Genomic DNA, 23,378 nt, shown 5'->3' with positions numbered 1-23,378 from the left:
GCAGACATATTCCCTGCCCATAATGAGTTTACCATCTAGAGGGAATCACATCTTTCCAGTTAGTGCTTAGATCCACAACAAAACTGCTTCCTGAAAATTGTGTCCTAAACCAAAATGGCGTCACTTGGAACCAGTTTCCTCAAAAATGACGGGTTGGTTTCTGAACCAAACTCACAGACACACACCTGCCTTCAAGCAAGTAAACAATTCATTCATTCAATTGTACTTATTGAGCACTTACAGTGTGCAGAGCACAGTAATAATAATGTTGGTATTTGTTAAGCGCTTACTATGTGCAGAGCACTGTTCTAAGCACCGGGGTAGATACAGGGTTATCAGGTTGCCCCACGTGAGGCTCACAGTCTTAATCCCCATTTTCCAGATGAGGTAACTTAGGCCTAGAGAAGTTAAGTGACTCGCCCACAGTCACACAGCTGACAAGTGGCAGAGCCGGGATTCGAACCCATGACCTCTGACTCCCAAGCCCGGGCTCTTTTCACTGAGCCATGCTGCTTGTGTGTTTGTGAGGAGGGGTTGGGGGTCGGGGTAGGGGTAGTGAAGACATTCATAAGTGATTTACAAATACTGCAGTGGGAACTGGAGGAATAACAGGGATATAGAATACAGTAGCAAGCTTAACAGGATGATATAGCTGAATAAATAATTGAATGTACAATTGAATATACATATATATACACACATACAAGTGCTGAGGATGGGTATAGATGAATGAGTGCTAACAGTGACTACTGGAAAGCAGCGTGGCTTAGTGGAAAGAGCACAGGCTCGGGAGTCAGAGGTCATGGGTTCTAATCCCGGCTCCACCACTTGTCTGCTCTGTGACTTTGGGCAGGGCACTTAATTTTTCTGTGCCTCAGTGACCTCATCTGTAAAATGGGGATGAAGACTGTGAGCCCCACGTGGGACAACCTGATGACCTTGAATCTACCTCAGCGCTTAGAACAGTGCTTGGCACATAGTAAGCACTTAACAAATACCAACATTACTATTATTCCTAATGGGAATGGCTTCTTGAAGGAGGTGAAGTTTTAAGAGTGTTTTGAAGATGAAGAGTAAGTAGCAGAGACCAGCCTGAAAATGAACTGCAGCCAAGGGACTGCTCAGTACTATTTGTCTCTCTAAGTATTTTTTTACCACATAAATACTTGAAAGTTTATTACACTTTAAAAAAAAGTTGTCTTTTCTCTAATCCCCCACTACTGGGTGGTGATCTCTTTAAGGGCTAGGGGCAGTATCTTGTACTTTCACTATAAAACTCTCCATTGCTTAGTAAAATGCTAAGGACATTGTCAAATCTACAAAAGCTTTTGATCATAATAATAATAATGATAATGGTATTTGTTAAGTGCTTACTATGTGCCAAGTACTGTTCTAAGCACTGGGGTTAATCAGGCTAATCAGGCTGTCCCACGAGGGGCTCACACTTTTAATCCCCATTTTACAGATGAGGTAACTGAGGTCCAGAGAAGTGAGGTGACTTGCCCAAGGTCACACACAGACAAGTGGCGGAACCGGGATTAGGACCCACGGTTACCACTGCCCCAAAGAAAAGATGCATTTCTTCTCAAGAGAAATCTCCCGTGAGGATTCTTTTAGGTTACACGTTGGGCTAGTTCAAGAAAGCAATTTGATCAGTCTATCAGTCAAAGGTATTTGAGCACTTAGTGTGTGCAGAGCACTGTATTAAGTGCTTGGGAGAGTACAACAGAGTTAGTAGGCACAATCCCTGCCCGTGAGGAGCTTGCAGTCTAGAGCGGGGACACAAACGTTAAAATAAATTATGGATCTGCACGTAACTGCTGTGGGGCTGAGGGTGGGGTTCCCCTCTCAGGATGGCACCTAGAGAGTTTCTAGTACTCTACCAGCCCCAGCTATGGGATGGAGAGTCAAGCAGAGGCCTACTCATTCCATTTCTAGCTTGGGCCCTGGCTGGCGAGTGGAAGAGAATCTGCTCCAAGTCAAAACGCCCCAGTGCTGGGCAGCAGTGGCGTGGGAGAGAGTCCAGGGCGGAGACTCAAGTTTACTGCGCGGAAGGAGGCGGTGGTAAACCATTTCCGTATTTTTACCAAGAAAACTCTATGGATCCACTACCGGAACGATCGCAGATGGAGGTGGGGCGTTCTGGGAGAGTTGGGTCCATGGAGTCGCTATGGGTCAGAAACAACTCGACAGTATAAGACATGACGAGGCAGAAGGTGGGGTGAATATCCAGACCCTAAGCACCTTTGTAGACTGTAAGGTCCTTTGGGCAGGGAACGTGTCTACCCACTCTGTTGTAATGTATTCTCCCAAGCGCTCAGTCGTGGCTCAGTAGAAAGAGCCTGGGCTTCGGAGTCAGAGGTCATGGGTTCGACTCCCGGCTCTGCCACTTGTCAGCTGTGTGACTGTGGGCAAGTCACTTAACTTCTCTGTGCCTCAGTTACCTCATCTGTAAAATGGGGATTAACTGTGAGCCTCACGTGGGACAACCTGATGACCCTGTATCTACCCCAGCGCTTAGGACAGTGCTCTGCACATAGTAAGCACTTAACAAATACCAACATTATTATTACTCTTCCCCCAGTAAAGGCTCTATAAATACCACTATGTCGTAGTCGGGGCAGGCCTCTTGGAGGAGAGGTGATTTCAATAAGGCTTTGAAGGCAGGGAGAGTGGTCTGTCAGATGCAAAGGTAAAGGGAGTCCCAGGCCAGAAGCAGAATGGGGGCGAGAGGTCGGCAGTGAGATAGAAGAGCTTGAGTTACAGAGAGTAGGTTGGTGTCAGAGGAGTGATGCATGCGTATGCGCTAGGTTGAAGTAGGAGAGCAGTTCATTCAATCGTATTTATTGAGCGCTTACTGTGTGCAGAGCACTGTTGAGATAGGAGGGAAAGACTGACAGTGCTTTGAAGCCCATGACTTCTGTTTGATTTGGAGGCAGATAGGCAACCACTGGAGAAGTGGGGAGATGAAATCAACATTTTTTACGAAAAATTATCTGGGTAGCAGAGTGAAGTAAGGACTGGAGGGGGGAGAGGAAGGAGGCAGGAAGGTCAGCGAGAAGGCTGATGCAGTAGTCAAGGTGGGATAGGATAAGTGCTCGGATCAACATGGAAGCAGTTTGGACGGAGAGGAAAGGGTAGATTTCAGGGACGTCGTGAAGGCAGAACTGACAGTTGTTCTTAAACAAATCCAGTGGTTGCCTATCAACCTCCGCTCCAAACAAAAACTCCTCACTCTAGGCTACAAGGCTCTCCATCACCTTGCCCCTTCCTACCTCTCCTCCCTTCTCTCTTTCTACCGCCCACCCTGCACGCTCCGCTCCTCTGCCGCCCACCTCCTCACCGTCCCTCGGTCTCGCCTATCCCGCCGTCGACCCCTGGGTCACGTCCTCCCGCGGTCCTGGAACGCCCTCCCTCCTCACCTCCGCCAAACTGATTCTCTTTCCCTCTTCAAAACCCTACTTAAAACTCACTTCCTCCAAGAGGCGTTCCCAGACTGAGCTCCTCTTCTCCCTCTACTCCCTCTGCCATCCCCCCTTTACCTCTCCGCAGCTAAACTCTCATTTTCCCCTTTTCCCTCTGCTCCTCCACCTCTCCCTTCCCATCCCCACAGCACTGTACTCGTCCGCTCAACTGTATATATTTTCGTTACCCTATTTATTTTGTTAATGAATTGTACATCGCCTCGATTCTATTTAGTTGCCATTGTTTTTACAAGATGTTCTTCCCCTTGACTCTGTTTATTGCCATTGTTCTCGTCTGTCCGTCTCCCCCGATTAGACTGTAAGCCCGTCAAACGGCAGGGACTGTCTCTATCTGTTGCCGACTTGTTCATCCCAAGCGCTTAGTACAGTGCTCTGCACATAGTAAGCGCTCAATAAATACTATTGAATGAATGAAATACTATTGAATGAATGACAGGATTTGGTGAGAGCGTGAATGTGTGGGTTGAATGAGAGAGACGAGTGGAGGGTAATGCCACTGTTATGGGCTCTGGAGGTAGGGTGGATGGGAAAGACACGGATTGGGTGGGAGGATGGAGAGTTCTGTTTTGGACATGTGAAACTGGAGGTGTTGGTAGGACATTCAAGTAGGGATGTCCTGAAGGCATCCGTCCTGAAGGATGAAGGTCCTGATGGTGTCCTGAAGAACTGTGAGACTACAGAGGAGAGAGGTTGGGGCTGGAGAGGTAGATCTGGGAATCATCCAGGTTGAAATGGTAGTTGAAGCCATGGGAGCGAATGAATTCTCCAAGGAAATGGGTGTGGATGGAGACTAGAATGGGACCCAGAACTGAGGGCTCCCACAGTTCGAGGCAGGGAGGCAGAGGAGTCTGGGAAAGAGACTGAGAAGGAGCGGCCAGAATGATAGGAGGAGAACCAGGGGAGGACAGTGTAGGTGAAGCCATTGTTGGATAATGTTTCCGGGAGAAGGGGTGGTCCACAGTTTCCAAGGCAGCTGAGAGGTTGAGGAGTACGAAGTGGGAGTAGAGGCCGTTGGATCTGGCAAGAAGGCGGTCATTTGTGACCTCAGGGCAGTTTCCACGGAGCGAAAGGGTTGGAAGCCATATTTGGGGGGTGGGGGGAGTCAAGGAGAGAATTTGGAGGAGAGGAAGCGGAGGCAGCAAGTATAGACAACCCTCTCAAGGAGAAGAATGGTAGGAGGGAGGGGGGTGAGACGTGGAGTCAAGGAAGGGTTGATCACATTTCTACAGTGGGTTGATTTCCTTGGCTCTGCCATTAATATTTACTAAACTGAACAAGAACCAAAATAGAGGTTGTCTTTAAAATCAACAAGAAAATCTAGAAATACTCTACAGTCAATCATTTCATAACACTACAGTGCTGATCATATCTTGGCTAATAACGTAAAGCCTTTGTTGAAATATGCAATGAATCGCTATGCCCATAGTAATGCTGACTTGAAACATTCTCATCTCTCTGAAAAAGGAAAATTTAATGACGTTTTATATGAACAGCCTGGGACTTCTTTAGCATCCAAGGGCTAAATTACCTCAGAAGACCTCGATTTCAAGAGTCAGTTCTCGCAGGGTCCTTGCACCAAACTATGTGACAACAGGGATAATAATAATAATGATAATGTTGGCATTTGTTAAGCACTTACTATGTGCAGAGCACTGTTCTAAGCACTGGGGGAGATACAGGGTCATCAGGTTGTCCCACGTGAGGCTCACAGTTAATCCCCATTCTACAGATGAGGTTACTGAGGCACAGAGAAGTAAAGTGACTTGCCCACAGTCACACAGCTGACAAGTGGCAGAGATGGGATTCGAACTCATGACCTCTGACTCCCAAGCCCGTGCTCTTTCCACTGAGCCACGCTGTTTGATGGTTTCTGCCCACAGTAGTCTAATACAGGGATAGAAAATCCTCATGAACCAAAGAGCCGCAAACCAAAGACAAAATACGGCCACGAGCCGCAGATCCAAAAAAAAATAAATTCCTTTATCTGGAAGGGCAAGGAGGTATGAAGAAGAGAGGGGGACTAGTACAGAGCAAACGTCCATCTTGGGGTGGTGAGCAAAAGGTACTACAACCCTTCCCGGGCCAAGTCTACATAAAGGGCATCAAGCGCTTAGTACAGTGCTCTGCACACAGTAAGCGCTCAATAAATACGATTGAATGAATGACCCCGCATTAACTGAAGTTTGGGCCCGGGGCGACATTTGTCTAATGGGGACGCCCCAGTGATGTCATTATGGTGCCATTGGCCAGAGTGGTGGCAAGACGGTATCTGTTAAGCACTATGTGCCAAGCACTGTTCTAAGCGCTGCGGGAGATACAAGGTAATCAGGTTGTCCCACGTGGTGCTCGCAGGCTTAATCCCCACTTTATGGATGAAGTAACTGAGGCCCAGAGAAGCGAAGTGACTTGCCCCAAGTCACACAGCTGACAAGTGGCGGAGCCGGGATCGGAACCCATGACCTCCGACTCCCAAGCCCGGGCTCCTGCCGCTACGCCACGCAGCTTCTCAAGAGATGCCAAGGAGTTGGTGGGGGCCTTGGCAGCTGGGCTGGGAGGCCTTTCGCCTGCATGTGGTGAGGGAACATGCATCACGCGTCAGGACGACCGACCCCCATCGTGATTGACAGGCGTTTTCTGAAAAGCCTCCTCCTCCTCTTTCCGTGCTTCATCCTGAGGCTTGCCGTTCCAAAAGCGAAGGAGGCTGCAGGTGAGAGGGGAGGGAGAGCCCTATTCCCATCTGTCATCCTGCACCGCGCAGCAGTATGAGGAAACATACTTCTGTGGCGTTGGGGCGAGCACACACACACCCGCAAATCACTCCTGCTCCGTGGAAGCCTCTGCCTCTATTCACTACCTCCCCCATCCACGGAATCAACAAGATTCATTCATTCATTCATTCAATAGTATTTATTGAGCGCTTACTATGTGCAGAGCACTGTACTAAGCGCTTGGGATGAACAAGTCGGCAACAGATAGAGACAGTCCCTGCCGTTTGACGGGCTTACGGTCTAATCGGGGGAGACGGACAGACAAGAACAATGGCACTAAACAGCGTCAAGGGGAAGAACATCTCGTAAAAACAATGGCAACTAAATAGAATCAAGGCGATGTACAATTCATTAACAAAATAAATAGGGTAACGAAAATATATACAGTTGAGCGGACGAGTACAGTGCTGTGGGGATGGGAAGGGAGAGGTGGAGGAGCAGAGGGAAAAGGGGAAAATGAGGCTTTAGCTGCGGAGAGGTAAAGGGGGGATGGCAGAGGGAGTAGAGGGGGAAGAGGAGCTCAGTCTGGGAACGCCTCTTGGAGGAGGTGATTTTTAAGTAAGGTTTTGAAGAGGGAAAGAGAATCAGTTTGGTGGAGGTGAGGAGGGAGGGCGTTCCAGGACCGCGGGAGGACGTGGCCCGGGGGTCGACGGCGGGATAGGCGAGACCGAGGGACGGTGAGGAGGTGGGCGGCAGAGGAGCGGAGCGTGCGGGGTGGGCGGTAGAAAGAGAGAAGGGAGGAGAGGTAGGAAGGGGCAAGGTGATGGAGAGCCTTGAAGCCTAGAGTGAGGAGTTTTTGTTTGGAGCGGAGGTCGATAGGCAACCACTGGAGTTGTTTAAGAAGGGGAGTGACATGCCCAGATCGTTTCTGCAGGAAGATGAGCTCTTGGAGGCGCTGAAATGAAGAGCGCCATGGATTTGTGCTAATCATTACCATGACTCCTTGCCTCACACTCCCCCTCCCCCCTGCGAGGGTGGGTTAACTGAGGCGGCGAGGGCTGTAAAAGAACTCCTGGGGACATACAGCCTCCTTTCTTGGGCTGCCCTATAATAATAACAACAGTAACAATAATAATGGTATTTGATAAGAGGTTCAACATGCCAAGCACTGTTCTAAGCACTAGGGTAGGTACAACTTAATCAGGCCGCATACGGTCTCTGTCCCACATGGGGCTCACGGTCTAAGTCCTCCTTCTGGACAGATCCTTTTGATACTTGGAGTAAACACTTTATGTTAAAGCACAAGCCAATGTGGCCCTGTGAAGAGAAATCCACCCAAGAAATCAAAAAAGGGATGCCAGCACAGGTGTCTGTGTGAATTGAATGGTCAAACATATTAGACACATCCACTTCTATATGATCTCATGCCTGCCACTATCAGTGGATCAACAGGGTAGTATCTGAGCATCTGTGTGTTGGGCGCTGAGCGCTCGCTGCCTGCTCTCAAGAATTTTACAGTCTAGTGGGATGTCAGTTGGAAATTATGCCACCAGGCATGAAGTAGTCTGTGAAATACCATCCACAATCCATATCAGCCAGTTTTGCAAATAGCAATACTTAAAGATGACCTAAAAAGCTACTGGGACAAGTCTTTAAAGCTGTGAGCTCATTATGGCCAGGGGACGGGTCCGTTAACTCTGTCGTATGTATTTCCCTCTATTGATGTCTGTCTCCCCGTCTAGACTGTAAGCTCGCTGTGGGCAGGGAATGTTTCTATTATATTGTTCTATCGTACTCTCCCAAGACTTACTCCAGTGCTCACTGGAAGTGATTGATTGATTGGGACTACTCTCCCAAGCACTCACTACAGTGCTCTGCACCAAGTAAGTGCTCAATAAATACCACTGATTTAAGGCTGCATACTCCAAAATTCTAAGCTAAATTTCTTTTCCAAATTTTGGAGGCTTTCTGAGGAAACTGAATATGGGATGCGTGAACAGAGGTTGGCTTTCATATATTTTGCCCTAAAATTGAACGTTTTAATTATGTAAATACATCCTTTATGACATCTTTCCTTTCTTTTCAAACAAAAGAAACTTAAACTCTTTGAAGTGAACATTTAGGCGAGCAGTTCTCTCTGTGGCAAGAAAGGCACAGGATGTAGACTTGACTGCTCCGAAGGCAAACCGCTTGCTGCAGAATCTCTGAAACATCACTTGCACGCAGCAGCCGCAGAGAGGATGCTTCATTTGGCATATCTATTACCCAGAGGAAATGAGTTCCCGAACTAGAAAAAAAGGGGAGAATGCAAAAATAACCCTCCCTTTGAGAAGCGTGGGGCCAGGAGATGATGTCTTCGAGCTTCAGCCACATTTAAATCCCCATTCTTATTAACTAGAGAAGGCAATGAGATATTATGCTCCGGGCATTTATTCCTATGAAGGGATCGTGTCCAAATTTATTGGACATACAGGTGAAGAACAGTTGAACACTTCAAACCTTAATAGCAGCATGCCTGCCTGATGGGAATACTCAATTTCAGGTTCCCCCCAGCCCCAATTTTGCTCTCCATCTCCAAGGAGAGTCCTGGAAGGTTGGTGGCGGGCTGCCATGGGGAACACAGGACCACAAGCATCTTCAGAGAGCAGCCAACCAAAGACAGAGGTGGACAAATCAGAAGGCGTGCAGGAGGATGCCATCATATACACAGTGACAACAATACCCTGCCTACGCCACCGTCATCAGAAGGTCGTGGGTTCTAATCCCGGCTCCACCACTTTTCTGCCGTGTGACCTTGGACAAGTGACCTCACTTCTCCGGGCCTCGCTTACCTCATCTGTGAAACAGGGATCGAGACGGTGAGGCCCACAGGGGACAGGGAGCGTGTCCAACTCCATTTGCTTTGCTCCACCCTGGTACTCAGTACAGTGCCCGGCCCACAGTAAGCGCTTAACAAATACCATGATAATGATAATGGTATTTATTGAACGCTTCCTGTGTGCAGTGCACTGTTCTAAGCACTTGGGGGAGTACAATACCCGAGAGTCAGTACATGGGCTCGATCTAATATTTTTTGGCCCAAGTACAAGCGTCTGCAGCAAATCTTCCTACTGCTAATCCGTGAGTAAGGTACTTTCAGCACCATCAAGGCACAGTCAGTTGGTCGATCGTATTTACTGAATGCTTACTGTGTGCAGCGCGCTGGGCTAAGCGCTTGGGCGAGTACAAAACAAGGTGGAATCCTGGAAGTGTTGTCGACATGTCTTTAAATGTGCCCTGGGCCCACCTGGCTTTTATTGTCTATCATGTTGCAAGTTCATTCATTCATTCAGTCGTATTTACTGAGCGCTTACTTGGCTGCAGGTGGGACCGTGAGTCTTTGTTTTACTGTATTCAGGATAGCGTCACGAGCGCGTAGGCGTTTAATAAATACCATCGTGAGTCTCTCCCGCAGGAAGGCACTCAGGGGGGAAAAGCCCTCCTCTTCTACCTAGATCCCCTTGGTTTATTCTTTTCTCAACCGGAGCAGCTGAACCCTGGCAGTGCAGAATTCCTTTCCAGCGTCAACTACTGACTAGAAGAGCCGGACAGAGTCGAGAGCACAGCACGCCGGTCATTCAGAGAATTCCCAGTCCTATATACCCTCCCAAAATGACAGGGCGCTGGAGTTTCCCAAATTATTTTTCTCATACCTCTCGGGGTGGTTTTTCATTTTAAATAAATGCACAGATATTCATGGACATGCTTTTTCACACATCAGCTATTTCTTGAGAGGATTCCACTCGACTTTCTGTGGCTAGATGCCATGATTATTAAACCCCAAGTTTTTCCAGGCTCTTCCAGTAGATGTCTAGAGTTAAACTAGAAACTTTGGCTGTGATACAAGTAGTGATGGAAAACACATGAGCAGTAACAAGTCTTAATCTCTCTCTTCAGTACTAAAATAGGCTAATCTGTAGAAGCAGTTTACTCAAGTATCACCCACAGTGCCAGCTACATCAGGCACTTTTTAAAGGGATTTTTCAGTGTAACATCTTCTCATCTTCTCTTCATTGCCTAGCACTCACCAAAATCCATTTACTATTTGCTTTTAAAATAAGTACTTGGTGGATTGAGTCTACGTTTAAGAGGATTTTTCTATTCTTACAAGGTATGTTTTCATATTTTTATATTTTGGAGTAAGTAGCGATATAGAATTACATATTTTATTTGCAGGAACTACTAAAGGGGTTTTGCTGTTTTGGGACCATGTGTAGCTCAATACTAATTCCTCTTAGGAAAACATAATCTCAAAATGGAAAGTCTATTACATTTGCTTTACCTTTATTCTATAAGGCGATAAAACTATCAGTACTTTAAACAAAAATAAATTGACCTAAAACAAAGAAATAGAGATTCTCTTTGGACCACCCTTTTTTGATTATTTATAGACTAATAAAGCATGTTTAAACTTTTTAATAAAAACATTTGTTGAACTAATTTCTAAAAGATCTTATTAGGAAATGATTACTTTGCCTTTTCACTGCACTAAAAAAGGAACCTAGGTGACATAAAATTATGAAATTCTCTTGAAAGAATACACTCAGAGAAAGCAGTTGCTAATTACTGGAAAATATGGTTTACTATTGGCAAGAACATTTGCATGAACATTACTCAAGGAAATAATATCAATTTTTTTGGTCATGTGCTTGCATTTTTCCTACTTCCATAAAATTTCAGCAATTAACCAAGCCTGTACTGTAATTTTTTTAACATTTTTTTAGATTATTAGAGGCTATTTTTCCTTGCTAACTGGCTCCTTTTTTTCAAAGGGAAAAGAGAAAGATAACATACAGATTTATTTCTAAAACAGCACAGCTATCAACTAGACCTAAATTCCTATTGAATACAATGAATAAAAGGCTCTGAGATCCCTATTACTAAATCTACCTGAGGGAATCAAAATCAGTCTGAATGAACAGATTTTCCTGGTCTCTTTACAAAGAGAAGGGAACAAACGCTTCAGTATTGGATCACACCAACTGTTCTACTGAAAGAACAACTGAGTTAGGAAATCTGTTAAATGTATTGAACAGTTCTTCCTAATATATCTCCTAAAGGGACAAACAGAGCATTGAATTCTTTCAGACTGTGTCAGGCCAAAAACAAGAGACACGTGTTATGAGATTTCAAACTGGCTTATTTCCATAAAGCAATGTGAGTGCTTTATGCTTCCTAAGAAACTAAATGATTTTAAATCTTTTATACCCAATTTCATTTATTTTCTTGCATCTTTATTTGCTGATTTTAAATTGTGTCACAGCGAGGCTTAGTGGAAAGAGCAGGGGGCTTGGGAGTCAGAGGTCGTGGGTTCTACTCCCGGCTCCACCACTTATCAGTTGCGTGACTTCGGGCAAGTCACTTAACTTCTCTGGGCCTCAGTTATCTCATCTGTAAAATGGGGATTAAGACTGTGAGCCCTACATGGGACAACCTGATTACCCTGTATCAATGCCAGTGCTTAGAACAGTGCTTTGCACATCGTAAGTGCTTAACGAATATCATTATTATTATATTCCTGAAATTGTCGATCAAATGAAATTCCACAGTTAACCCGAGGAATACTATACCATGTGCTTTATGATTATGGGAACCTGGAAAAATAAAATCATTCAATTCTTCCATAACGTTTTTGCACTATACCTGACTCACAGCCAGAGCCTTCCAACGGTGTCCAGTTATCTGGACAGAATGTGAGACAACACTGGAAGAAACAGTTGTTTTTTTGTCCGCTCTTACTGGCCAACTCATGTGCTCTATAATGTGGTTTTCATTAATGTGGGTTTATCAAGAACATGACACTCATGTTATAGGAGAACTGAGGGTGCCAGACTAAAACTTCATACTTCTGTCAGTTGAGAAGCAGTGTGGCTCAGTGGAAAGAGCAGGGGGCTTGGGAGTCAGAGGTCATGGGTTCTAATCCCGGCTCCGCCACTTGTCAGCTGTGTGACTTTGGGCAAGTCGCTTCCCTTCTCTGGGCCTCAGTTACCTCATCTGGAAAATGGGGATGAAGACTGTGAGCCCCATGTGGGACAACCTGATTACCTTGTATCTCTCCCAGTGCTTAGAACAGTGCTTGGCACATAGTAAGCGCTTTAACAAATGCCATCATCAGTATTATTATTAGTATTGACCATCTGAGGATTGTGAAAAAGCAGATGTAATTTTACCAAGAACGCTCTTGTCTTGGGGCACAGTAAAAGCGTTGAGAGTAAAAAGATACTTTGAAATTTAAGAAATAAAAACCTCATCTAGAAAAGACGCCAGGCAACGATTAAAGAAAAATTTCAGTGTGCGCACGTGTGTGTAAATGGATGTCAAGGAAAGCAAACCACCACATGATTATTCCAAACATCCTGTTGCCACTGCTGGAGACAGAATACTTAGCTGGCTCAGTAATAACATTTACGTTCTTATTCACCCACATATATATTCAGGTCTAATACAGGTATTTTGGTCATTTTGGTTAAGTACCCAGCTTCAAATTTTTATGTTTACCTTTTGAATTAGAACTTCAGAAGCTGTTACGATTAATATCATGAGAGGGAGAAACACACACACACACAGTTGAGAGGGGCGGGGGAGTTGTCCATCTGGGTCCCCGCTGAGTGTTCCGATAGGCTTGGGGATGGTTCCCAAGTGGCGATTGGCTGGGAGGGCTGTGGCCCAGAAGGGAAAGGGGTAGGGACAGGAACTGGAGCAGGGGCAAGAGGGAGAAGAAAGGAGGAGGAGGAGGAGGAATGCCAAGTAGGGAAGAGGAGAAGGAAGCTGAGAAGGCTGTGAAGTCCAGGGCCTGATAACTCAGAACCTACGAGGACAGCTGAGAGAAGAGTGGCAGGGCCAGTGCCTTTGAAGGAAGTCCGACTGGAGAGGGAGTGGTTAGAAGGAGAAGGGGGAGAGGTACGGGACGGGGCCAGGGGCGGGGAGCAGGAATACTCAAACAGTTGTTGATAACGAGTGGGACATGTACAAATGGGCAAAGACTGGTTATTCCTTCTAAAACCACAGGTATTCTGAAGACGACGTTCTAACCTTCTGAAGCTAAATTAAAACCCTGGTAGGCAAAGCCTACCGTCAAATGACGAGGGGTGGCAGGGGGGTGAGAGGGTGACGGAGACAGGAGAGTAGTAGTGGCGGTGTGGGAAACAGCAGGAGAAAACTGGCATGGGAGATCTTGGAGCAGGAGCTACAGGAGGAAGGAGAGAGAGCCAGTCGGCCTCCCTCGGGCTCCCCACAGTCGTAGCTTTCCCGGGCTCTCAATCAATCAAATTATTGTATTTATTTTCTGTATTGATTGAGCGTTTACAGTGTGCCGAGCACTGTACTTCAAGTTTGAAGCCTCCTGTCTCTCAGTTACATATTTTCTATATTTTCTTAATGAAATACTGGACAAACATGCGGTAGGTTTTGATAACAATGCGAGGATGTTTGTCATAGCAAGCTTTTTAAAAGCAAAGAACAGTCTATTTCTGAACCATGTGACTCCGACAGCACATGCATACTGATGGGAATATTTAGAACTGGAAAATATTTGACAAACTGACCTTTAGACATGTGACTGAAAAGGAATGTAACTTGTTTGTCTTGTACTAGTTTCTGGCCATGAGATGTGTTTCTCCTAGTAAATCTTCCGTTCTCTCTAAGGCAAGCCAAGGAGTGATAGGGAGAGACGTGAAGTCTAACCAAAGTCATTAGGTCAATGCCAATTCTGCTAGACTCCTTGTGAAACAGTTTAATCTCATTGTAAAAATGGTAGAGATAGGGTGAGGATTTGTCTAATGTCCAGAAATTGCTAAAACAGCTGCAGATGTGCTAACTGTAATACATCAGTATTATTTAAAATTTTTTTTTTGGAAGAGAAACCCAGAATATGTACTTTTTAATCTAGAGGTGTATCAACAGAAACGGCACTAACTCACAGAAATGAATATGTTTAAGAACTTACAATATCAGAATTGAAAAAGGAATGGAAGGAGTTTGGCAAATAGAAAGTAGGAGGTGTCTAGATGCTAATTATTTAAAATGCATTTCATTCCTTAAACTATCAATCAGTGGTATCTACTGAATGCTTACAGTGTGCACAGCCCTGTACCAACAGCTTGGTAGAGTACAACACAACAGAGTTGGTAGATACATTCCCTGACCATTCATTCATTAGTATTTAATGAGCGCTTACTGTGTGCAGAGCACTGTACTAAGTGTTTGGAAAAGAACAATCCAACAATAAACAGACACGCTCCCTGCCCATAACGAGCAGAATCAATCGATGATATTTATTGAGCATTCACTATGTGCAGAATCCTGCCCTATGCGCCTGGGGGAGTGGAGTTCAACAGAATTAGCAGTCACGTTCCCAGAAGACGGCAGGAGCTGGGAGAGCCTCCAAGCCCTGCTGGCGGAGCATCCTCTCCACGGTACCCCCTGCTTCTGTACTGCCCACCGTGGGCTGGGGGTGCGGGGGTGGGGGCAGGGGGTGCAGAGGGGGGCCTGGGGCCTGAAGGACTGGAGGAGATAACTCATCAGGAGCTTGCAGTCCAGAGGGGGAGACAGATGTTACAATAAATAACAGATATTATGCACATTAGTTCTGTGGGGCTGAGGGTGGGGTGAACGTCAAGGGTTTAAAGGGTACGGATCCAAATGCATAGGCGATGTGTGTTTCCCCACTCCTCAAGAACCTCCAGTGGATGCCCAACCACCTCCACATCAAACAGAAGCTCCTCACCCTGACTTTAAAACACTCAAACACCTCGCCCCCTGCTACCTCACCTTCATTTCCTACTACAACCCAGCCCACGCATTTCGCTCCTCTAATGGCAATCTACTCACTCTACCTCAACCTCATCGATCTCGCTGCCATCCTCCTACCCACATCCTACCTCTGGCCTGCAACTCCTTTCCCTTCACATATGACAGATGATCACTCTTCCTACCTTCAAAGCCTTATTAAAATTCCATCTCCTCAAAAAGGCTTTGCCTAAGCCCTTATTTCCCCTTTTCCCGCTTCCCTCTGTTTCATTCTTCTACTCGGCTATGTACTCTTTATTCACTCCACCTTCAGTCCCACAGCATGGCCTAGTGGATAGAGCATGGGCCTGGGAGTCAGAAGGTCATGGGTTCTAATCCCAGCCCTGCCACTTGTCTGCTGTGTGACGCTGTACAAGTCACTTCATTGCTCTGAGCCTCAGTTCCTTCATCTATAAAATGGGGATTAAAACTGTGCGCCCTGTGTGGGACAGGACTGTGTCCAACTTGATTATCTTGTATCTACCCTAGAGCTTAGAACAGTGCCCGGCACATAGTAAGCGCTTAGCAAATATAATTATTAATTATTATTATGTACATATCCATTATTTATTTTAATATCGGTCTACCCCATTAGACTGTGAGCTCCGTGTGGACAGGAAACATATCCACCAAATCTATTATACTGTACTCTTCCAAGCGCTTAGAACAGTTTAAGTGCTCAAGAAATAATTGATTGATTAGAAGGGAGAGGAAGTGGGAAACTAAGGCCTTAGTCGAGGAAGGCCTCTTGAAGGAAATGTTATTTCAATAAGGCTTTCAAGGTGGGGAGAGTGGTGGTCTGTTGCATAAAAAAGGGGGAGGTGATTCCAGGCCAGAGGAGGATGTGGGTAAGGGATCGGGGCAACACAGACAAGATGGAAGTTCAGTGAGTAGCTCGGTGTTGGGGCGCAGTAGAAAATCAGAGAGGCGAGAGAGGGAGGAGCGAGTCGACTGAGGGCTTTAAAGCCAATGGTATGGAGTTTCTGCTTGACGCAGAGGTGGCTGGGCGATCATCCTAGGTGTTTGAGGAGTGGGGGGACGTGGACTGACCCTTTTTTTTCTTTAGAAAAATGATCTGGGCAGCAGAGTGAAGCGTGGACTGGAGTGGGAAGAGAAGAAAGGCAGGAAGGTCAGCGAGGAGGCCGATGCAGCAGTCCAGGCAGGATATAAGGGTTCGGATCAGCGTAGCGTCAGCTCGGATGGAGACGGAAGAGCGGACTGTAGTGATGTCGTCAAGGCAGAACCGACAGGATTTGATGACGGGTTGACTCCGTGGGTTGAATGAGAGAGACGAATCGAGGATAACGCCGAGGTTATGGGTTTGGAAGAGCGGGAGGATAGTGGTGTTGTCTAAGGTGATGGGAGACACCGGGAGGGCAGGGTTTGGGTGGCAAGATGAGGAGTTCTGTTTTGGACGTGTGAAACTGGAGGAGTCGGTGGGACATCTAACTAAGAGATGTCCTGAAGGAGAGAGATCAGGATTGGAGATGTAGATTTGGGAATCACCCGCACAAAGACCGTAGTCGACGCCGTGAGCCCCATGAGAGAATGGGTGTAGAAAGAGACCAGAAGGGGACCCAGGACTGAATCTTGAGGGACTCCCACAGTTAGGGGGTGGGAGGCAGAGGAAGAGCCCGTGAAAGAGGCTGAGGATGAGCGGCCAGAGAGAGGGGAGGAGAACCAGGAGAGGACAGGGTCAGTGAAACCATGGTTAGATATTGTTTCCAGTAAAAGGGAGAGGTCCCAAGTGTCCAAGGCAGCTGAGAGGTCAAGGAGGATTAGGCTGAAGTAGAGGCCATTGGATTTGGCAAGAAGGAGCTCATCTGTGACCTTAGAAAGGGCAGTTGCTATGGAGCGATGGGGGGGTGGAAGCCAGATTGGAGTGGGTCAAGGATCAGAGGAGAGGAAGTAGAGACAGCAGATGTACACAAATTGCTCGAGGAGTTAGTACCACAAGCATGAAGATGCCCAAAACACATGCTCTGCGAGTCAGGAGACTTGGGGTCTCTTCCCTGTTTTGTACTCTCCCAAGCACCTAGTACAGCGCTCTGGAGAAGCAGCATGGTCTAGTAGGTAGAGCACAGGCCTGGCAGTCAGAAGGAACTGGGTTCTAGTCCCGGCTCCGTGATTTGTCTGCTCTGTGACCTTGGGCAAGTCTCTTAACTTCTCTGTGCCTCAGTTACCTCATCTGTTAAATGGGGATTAAGACTCTGAGCCCCAGACAGACAATTACTCTCCCCCCTTCAAAACCTTACTGAAGGCACATCTCCAAGAGGCCTTCCTCCTTCCCTATTCTCCCACTCCCTTCTGCATTGCCCTGACTGGCTCCCCTTATTCATCCCCCTCTCAGCCCCATAGCACTTTCGCACATAGCTGTAATTTGTTTATATTAATGTCTGTTTCCCCCACTAGACTGTAAGCTCTTTGTGGGCAGGGAATGTATCTGTTATATTGTACTCTCCCAAGCTCTTAGTACAGTGCTCTGCACAAAGTAAGCACTCATTAACTATGGTTGAATGAACAGAGACCATGTCCAACCTAATTACCTTGTATCTACTCCAGCGCTTAGAACACACACACAAAAAGGCCCTCAATAAGCACTACTGATTGGGTTCCCAATCTATGGGGGGAAACAGGAAAATGTAGATCGTATACCTACAATGGGAACAGGAGGGAAAACAATGATATAATTTTGTTTTTCCAATTTAAAAGGAATTGCTAAGAAGGCAAAGGTGAGGAGTTTCATCTTTGCCGTAGATGATTTAAAGGGGCAACGAGGGTATGGAAATAATGGTGTTCTTGGCATTTTTCAGTATCTCTAATTTAAAATTCCATGTGTTGCTTTAATTCTAGATTGGTTATCTTTGAGAAAACATGAAAGAATACATGCTTCTGCTGTTTTTGGCTCTCTGTTCTGCCAAACCTTTCACCAGTCCTTCATTCCTCACTCTAAAGAATATGATGTTGAAGGACATGGAAGATGCTAGTGATGATGACGACGACGACGACGATGACAACTCTCTTTTTCCAACAAGACAACCTTTTGAACCCCTGATTCCTTTCGATCTGTTTCCAGTATGCCCCTTCGGATGTCAGTGCTATCTAAAAGTTGTCCACTGTTCTGACCTAGGTAAGACTAGTCTGTGGTTTCCTCATGGAAACTTTTCTTTGGGGACCTTCCCTAGCCTCTCTCCGTCTTTCTTGAAGTTGGGGCTAAGCCTGGAAACAGTCTTCTACTCACAATACTTGACCAAATTGGAGAATAACGCAAGGCTGATTTCTTAGGTCTTCCATGCCGCCCTTCAGAATCGTGTAGGCATTTCTCATCATGCCAATTTTTTTCTATTGATCATATGATATCATTTCCTTATATTTGTGTAGCTTGTTCAGCCTTGTTCCTTCAATGAAGAGAGAGTCCACTTCATTTTGTTAAAAGAAAGGGAGGAAGTGGCCTCGCTGAAAACTTATTTGCACACTTTGAATAACTAGTTGCTCCCAGTATGGGGGTGACAGGGTAATTTGACATCTAACAGCTCAGCAACCAGGCCTTTCCAGTCTCATAAAAGGCTTTGTTTATCAAGACCAAATGCAAATGCTGTTGATTAAATCTCCAGAAATGTCAGTTCCTATTCACAGAAGGGTAATGAATAGTCTTTGGACTTCCTTTTACCCCCACAGAATCATGCAGTGGTGGATAAAATGACAAGGGGAAAGGCCCAAACCAACCAAGCTGTAGGTATTTGGAAAGCACCCTAGCCCAAAAATATGGTTGGTGTGGTTGATTTCTAAAACCATAGCTGAACACACCACCAAAATGATCACATCTTACTGAAAGGAAAATAAGTTAATGGCATTACGGCATCTTGGATACATAATAAAACTGTTTCATGGTTCAGAATTCCTAAATAAATGACCCCAAATCCTCCTGAATAAGCATTTTGGGAAGCTTTCGATCACCTAATTAAGTTGCAAGACTGCTTTTTATGCATCTTAATGAAATGACGAATAGGTAAAACATGCTGATCAGCATTTATGATGATTTTTCAGTAGTACATAAAACAAAAGTTAAGATAAAACCCATAGTACTAACAGTCTGAAGGTTATACAAATAACCTTCATCTCATAAAGTTCAAATAAAAAGTGACTTTTAAGACTATGAGATCTGGATAGACAATTTTAAAATCCACTCATAATACACTTTTGGAAATAGTGAAAATAAAGTAATTGAACGAATGATTCAATTACGATATGAGCCTCAGGGAAATGATTGCTTTCCTAGTCAGGGAAAATTGCTAATTTTTTTTCAGAGTACAAATTTTAGTCAATTTGAAATTATAAGCAAAAATTCAATATTTTTAAATGGAAGCTTATTTTTACAAAATGTATAAATTCCCTTAGTTCCAAAATTACAGTCATTTGCATTTCATGCTGCAACCTAGCCCACTTTTTCATTAAATATCTCAGTAATGAATGTGTTTTTTATATTTGAATTCCATTCAGAGAAAAAATTGAGAAGCTACCAAATGACCAATTTGACTCTACTGTATTATTTATCAGGATTTTCCTAGTGGAAAGAGCCCAGACCCGTGAAATGGGGATAAAATGTCTATACTCTCTCCTACTTAGACTGTAAGCCTCATGTGGACTGGGGACTGTGTTTAACCTGATTATCTTCAATCTACCCCAGAGCTTAGTGTAGTTCTTGGCACATAGTAAGCATTTCACAAATGCTATAATGAGAAGCAGCGTGGCTCAGTGAAAAGAGCCCGGGCTTGGGAGTCAGAGGTCATGGGTTCAAATCCTGGTTCAGCCACTTGTCAGCTGTGTGACTTTGGTCAAGTCACTTAACTTCTCTGTGCCTCAGTTACCTCATCTGTAAAATGGGGATGAAGACTGTGAGCCCCATTTGGGACAACCTGATCACCTTGTATCCTCCCCAGTGCTTAGAACAGTATTTTGCTCATAATAAGTGCTTAACAAATGCCATCATCATTATTATTATTATTATTGTGGAATTGAGCACCTTTTGTTCAGAATCTTTTCTATCAGCCTATGAGATCTTTATAAAAATTAGTTTTAAAATGCTCTGAATTTTATGGACCGATGGTAAACTTCTCCAGGTAAACTTATGCTTAAACTCCAGCTCCTGGTCAACATTATCACTTCCTCTTCTTTCCTTCTCTCTCCCTGTCATTCCTGATAAGAGGCTCCATCATCTCTCTCTAGAGAGTGAGGTGAGAGTCAAAACAAGGGATGGAGTTGAGAACTGGGAGCAGCCAATCCGTGAGATGCTGGAGAATATTGTTTATTTCCATCCTGACACATTTCTGATGCTTTGTTCATGGGGTTTGGAATAGAAACGGACTTAAAACTAGAAGGACTGCAGTTGAATAGAAAGAATCATTTCCTGGCGATCAGAATGGTAACCTGGCTCCAGAGCCTATATCAGTGTTTTGTGAACTCTTCATCCTTGGAGACCTCTAAGAAAAGAAGAAGCAACTATCTGTCTTTGATGATGAATGGTTTAGTGCATCTCATGCCCAGAGATGGGGGACTGAGCCAGATCTCTTGAGGTCTCTCTAGCTCAATGACTCTATTTATGCCTATCTCTTCCCACTCCCCGTGTCCCCTCTATTTTTTTTTTAAAACCCTTCCATCCATTCCCAACTCTCCTTTTATTTTCCTTTCTCTCCTTTACTATATTGACTCCCTGACACCCAACCAGAGCCATCTGTTGCCTTATTGTACTTTCCAAGTGCTTAGTACAGTGCTCTGCACACAGTAAGTGCTCAATAAATACGACTGAATGAATGGACACCCACTCTGCGGAGTTCCGGGGGTGATGGCCCCCCAGGACTTGGCACCGTGACTATTAGGTTCACCTGCGAGGCTTTTTGGCCTAGCTTGTTCCGGCTCTCGGAGCCAGAAAGGAACCGGAAGTGGAGCCAACATAGCAACCCTACTCCTTGTCCTCTACTAGCAAGATGTGGCCTCAAGTCTGGGAACCTGTTGAGGTGAGCCATGCATTTTGTTGCTCCCGCTGGAGCGAGCTGTCCCCCTGCAAACCCGCTGCCAACAGTAAGGAGTAGGCGTGCTCATAAACACCAATTCTGACATCACTGGGCGGTCGGATGCCCTCAATTGCTACCGGCTACCGTTTGGAATCTCACTGACTGGGCAGAAAGATGGTGGGGAGATATGGACAGTGGTAAAGAGGAGAAGATATGGGAAAGAAGAAAAAGGGGAAGAGGCAGAGAGAGGGAAATAACCTCTCCTTGTCCCTCCCGTCCCTCACCTTCTTCCCCCAACATCCCTCCCTCATCTTTCCCCTCCTCTCCTTCCTTTCTCTTTCTCTCCACAAGCTCTGCTTTCTGCTTTCCCATCCTCTTTGTCCTCATATTTTTTCTCTCTCTCTCTCTGCTTTTTTGTTAAGCTTTATGCCCTGGTTCTTGGCATTTTGAAAATTTGCTCAATCCGTTTAGAAAACATCCCTTTTGAGGTGGACTAGACACACCAATTGCTTCTCATGAAAACATCTTGAACTCAATCGGTACTGTGGCAATCCATTTACTTCTTAATATTCACCAGAGATGAACCTATAAACTTATAGTATATATTGATTTCACTTTAGTTTGTTATCCACATGTATAAAAAGTTTTTATTTTATTGTTCACTTTGTGCAGGTCTGACTTCAATACCGAACAATATCCCACCTGATACTCGCTTCATAGATCTCCAAAACAATAAAATTAAGGAAATCAAAGAAAACGATCTTAGAGGACTTTCTTCACTTTATGTAAGGCTATAGTTCCCTATTTCTAAGTATATAATTTAAAATGTGGGGTTTTTTGTTAAAATGTTTGATTTCATTTATCTCTGTGAAGGTAAGTTCAAATTTTTCCACTCTTTTTCAGAAATTGAGGCACTTGTTTTAATCTTATCATGACCAGGTTTGGGGTTTCGGCTGTATCTTCCTATCTCCTTGTCCAGCCACATTCCTTCTATTGTTCTCCCTTTCTCCCGCTCTACTTCACCACCCCCCAATCTCCCCACAGTTTCGCCTTCTTCTCCCCCTTCCCTCTTTTCCAGCTCACTCAACTCTCTTTAGTCTTCTCCACCCCTTTCTGCCCCTGAATCAATTCCAGCTCACTCTAACCTCTGTGGAAAGTGGCAGATGGAGAAAGCAAGAGGCAGAAAAGGGAAAAAAGAGAGGGGGAAAAAACGTAGGACAACATATAGCAACTTTGGTGTCATCTCTGATTCCTCTGTGTCCTAATGCCCACATTGCCTTGCTAATTCTTGGCAGCTTTTCCCCCTTCAGTATCTGCCAGATCTGCCCCTTCCTCAACACCCTAGTCCAACCTCTCCTCGTCTACTATCTGGACTCGGGCATCAGCCTTTCTACTGATCTCTCTGTCTCTAGCCTGCAACCTCTTCAGCCTGTCTTGCATTCAGTTATCTGGATTGTCTTCCTAAAATACCATTCAGAATGCATCACTCTACGCCTCAAAAACACTCCTACTCATTTCCCTCTGCATAAAACAGAAGCTCCTAAAAACTCAAAACTCTCCACCAGCTCTCCCCTTTACCTTCCTTCTCTTGCCACTCAACACACCTCAGCTCACATGCCCAGCACTTCCCAAGCTCACCTTCTACTAGTATCTCTCTCTCCCCCTTCTCTTTCTCCAACCCCTTTCCCTCTTCACTGTCAAATCCACTAATCTACATCCTATCCCGCCTTCAAAACCCTCCTGGAAAGCCACCACCTCCAATTATTCATCACTTTCTCTGGCTACATCATCCCATTAACCTACCTTAGCACTTAGGTGTTTATTCCATATATATATATATATGTCTTTAGGCTTACTTTTGCTGTCAGCCAATGAATCCGCTTTTTCCTCCTGATTCAACTGAATACATACAATCTGTGTCTGCCTGTCTTCCCCCTTAGATTACAAACTCCTTGGGGGCAGGGAACGTGTCTTTTACTCTTATGCTAGGCTACCGAGTGCTCCACAGTAGGTAATCGACAAATATAAATGCGGTCAAAGGATGGCAAATCCTGCTAATATTCATATGCGGAGACAGGTGTGCATATGTCCTAGAAGGTAGTTTGAGGGAAAAGAGCAACCAGAGTCATCTGGGATGAACACGGGGAGTGGTGAGTTTAAGGGGCATGTTTGGCAAAGGATGGAGAGAGCATTCCCGACAGAGGGAGTGGTGGATGGAAATACAGTCAGTTCTCTCATAATGTGGGTTTTCACTATGTGTTTTGGACAGAATACGAAAACAGAATTAGGGAACGTTCTTCTGACATTGCACATCGGTCCGGACACGGTGCGATGCGGTGTCGGAAGAA

At 45.3% G+C, this 23,378-nt stretch overlaps 2 protein-coding genes and 1 non-coding gene across 4 annotated transcripts in view; 2 read left to right on the top strand and 1 right to left on the bottom strand.

Moving 5' to 3' along the window:
• The window catches only part of LOC103170973 (centromere protein P), a 267,419-nt gene that overhangs the window by 104,128 nt on the left and 139,913 nt on the right, over positions 1-23,378 (bottom strand). The gene's annotated exons all lie outside the window — the stretch shown is intronic.
• Positions 1,843-1,980, top strand: LOC114806679. The gene has a single exon (XR_003754741.1). It is a non-coding gene; the product is annotated as a small nucleolar RNA SNORA7 (small nucleolar RNA).
• The window catches only part of ASPN (asporin), a 43,213-nt gene continuing 29,967 nt past the window's right edge, over positions 10,133-23,378 (top strand). The window contains exons 1-3 of the mRNA XM_001516220.5: positions 10,133-10,343; positions 17,873-18,149; positions 21,703-21,815. Of these exons, the coding sequence (XP_001516270.1) occupies positions 17,894-18,149; positions 21,703-21,815 (369 nt within the window). The 5' untranslated portion in view covers positions 10,133-10,343; positions 17,873-17,893. The remainder of the gene's footprint in view (positions 10,344-17,872; positions 18,150-21,702; positions 21,816-23,378) is intronic.

This window comes from Ornithorhynchus anatinus, chromosome X1, assembly GCF_004115215.2.
Source record: "Ornithorhynchus anatinus isolate Pmale09 chromosome X1, mOrnAna1.pri.v4, whole genome shotgun sequence".
Classification (NCBI taxonomy): Eukaryota; Metazoa; Chordata; class Mammalia; order Monotremata; family Ornithorhynchidae; genus Ornithorhynchus; species Ornithorhynchus anatinus.
Note: the sequence above shows the minus strand (reverse complement) of the source record. Positions and strands in the feature narration are given on the sequence as shown.